The sequence below is a fragment of the Sinocyclocheilus rhinocerous genome, unplaced genomic scaffold, assembly GCF_001515625.1.
Source record: "Sinocyclocheilus rhinocerous isolate Xijiao unplaced genomic scaffold, SAMN03320098_v1.1 C36810316, whole genome shotgun sequence".
Taxonomy (NCBI): domain Eukaryota; kingdom Metazoa; phylum Chordata; class Actinopteri; order Cypriniformes; family Cyprinidae; genus Sinocyclocheilus; species Sinocyclocheilus rhinocerous.
In genome coordinates, this window is record NW_015786126.1 from 1 (window position 1) to 1,856 (window position 1,856).

The window sequence follows — 1,856 nt, forward strand, 5'->3', positions numbered from 1 at the left end:
CGTGACACTGAAGACTGGAGTAATGATGCTAAAAATTCATCTTTGCCATGATGTTTAAAAAAACTTTAGAATTGATTAAAACAGAGAGCAGTTATTTTAAATTGTACTGATATTTCACAATTATATTGTTTTTACTGTATTTTGGTAAAAAAAAAAAAAAATGCAGCCTTGGTGAGCATAAGTGACTCCTTTCCCAAACATTAAAAAAAATCTTTTCAATCCTAAATTAATAAGTGTGGGTTAACATTTTGTTACCAGTTAAATCATTTTTATCCCTTGGCCATAAGGAAAAAAAACGAAGGAAATTAGGTAAAATACAGTAATAAATCTGCAAATGTTCTCATTTCACCAGCCATTGTCATGTGATGCAGAAAGTTAATTTTGGACCCTTTAAAATAATCTTTCGAACCTTTGGTACGTGTGGGTTGAACTCCACAGCTCTGTGTATGGCCTCCACTGCGTTCATCTCTGCTGTGCTGAGACCTCGTCTAGACGCTGCTTCAGGTGAAAACCTGCCATACGACACACATACAGATTCATTCAACAAAGATAATCCATAAACATCACCTATGCTATGATACCGTAATATACTATTCAATACTGGACTTACTTATCTGACACTGCTCTGGCTTTCAGTAAGGCAGATGTGTAGCATATAGTAGCTGATTTTGGCAAGCTGATATCTGAGGGGGGAAACATGACATGGGAGAAATGATACTGGCATCACTTCCTGGTCCTGTCTGAAATGTAATGTAACATGACAGCTGAATGAACTTACCGTCATATTTTGCGAGGACTGCTTGTACATCAGCATAGGCCTGCAGCTCTAATAATGCTTCTAAAAGGTTCTCATGAATATTTAACATTCCCAATAAGGGGAATTCTTTCATTAACTGTACAAAGAAACAAGAAAATAACAATATTACACAATAGAGCATAATTAAGTACAAGATGCCACTTACAAAATAAAACAAATCTGCCCAGTCCAGTGACGTTAGTATGTTACATTTCAATTAAAGGCTGAGCTGCAATGTATTCTTGTATCAGAAATTACTCTCTGATGATCACATAATATATTCTAGAATTACATGGATGGCATCTTACATTGAGGATTTATTTTATAAACTATAAAATCAACATTTTAGGCAAAAAAATAAATAAAAATGAAATGCTATAAGACATCAGATTTTTACATTTTAAAATCTACTGTTGTTTCTCTTTCAGTTAATATTTATTAATGGAGCAGAATTGTAACGAAAATGTTAAGGTATGTAAATTTGCCCTGAGAATATTCTACAGATGTGGAGTGACAACATGTTTTGGAGTTGTGTGACCAGAGTTTTAAAAATTTTTGTAAAATTGAACAGAGAAAGCTTGAATCAATTTTATACCTGCTCTAAAGTTACAGGAATGCTCAATCATGTTGTGGAAAGCCACAGAAAATCATTTAGACTCATTTGTTGGGCCAAAAAGAAGAAATCTAAATCTAATTTACTGTAAAACAATTTCTATAAAAGTCAATGTGGCAAGTCATAAGCCCCATCAGATAATCATTACAAAACACACTTTTTACAGCCACAACAACTAAACTTTGTAAGTGGTACATTGCTTCGCTCACATCTCTCATCATCTTTACAGCTTCTTTGATGCGACCCAGTTTTCTAGCACACATGGCCAGTCTGCGCTTGATGTAGACCACAAGATTGGTGTCTTTGCCGGCTGTGAAAGCAACGAGAATGATCGACAGTGTGAGTCACTGTATGCTGAGCATATATGTGTGACAGTGTGAAAGTTTCATACCATTTTTAAGCGCTTGTTTGAAAAGCCGTTCAGCCTCTGTGATGGTTGTGGCTTCC

General features: G+C 35.1%; 1 protein-coding gene across 1 annotated transcript; it reads right to left on the reverse strand.

The window, feature by feature from the left end:
* Window positions 1–343: 343 nt before the first annotated feature.
* Window positions 344–1,850, reverse strand: LOC107736599 (suppressor of tumorigenicity 7 protein-like). The gene is made up of 5 exons (XM_016547980.1): window positions 1,801–1,850; window positions 1,619–1,719; window positions 779–893; window positions 611–683; window positions 344–512 (listed from the first exon to the last, which is right to left on the reverse strand). The coding sequence occupies exons 2-5, from the start codon at window positions 1,670–1,672 to the stop codon at window positions 359–361; spliced, it is 396 nt and encodes a 131-aa protein (XP_016403466.1). The 5' UTR covers window positions 1,673–1,719; window positions 1,801–1,850; the 3' UTR covers window positions 344–358.
* Between the last annotated feature and the right edge of the window lie 6 nt (window positions 1,851–1,856).

What these genes read in the sequence shown, in the direction of transcription:
- LOC107736599 (XM_016547980.1), bottom strand. Translation starts at nt 1,672, where the DNA reads ATGTGTGCTAGAAAACTGGGTCGCATCAAAGAAGCTGTAAAGATGATG. An exon ending in CTGTAAAGATGATGAGAGAT is followed by an intron (nt 894 to 1,618) that starts GTGAGCGAAGCA and finishes TTCTTTGTACAG; the next exon opens with TTAATGAAAGAATTCCCCTT. An exon ending in AGTCCTCGCAAAATATGACG is followed by an intron (nt 684 to 778) that starts GTAAGTTCATTC and finishes TTCCCCCCTCAG; the next exon opens with ATATCAGCTTGCCAAAATCA.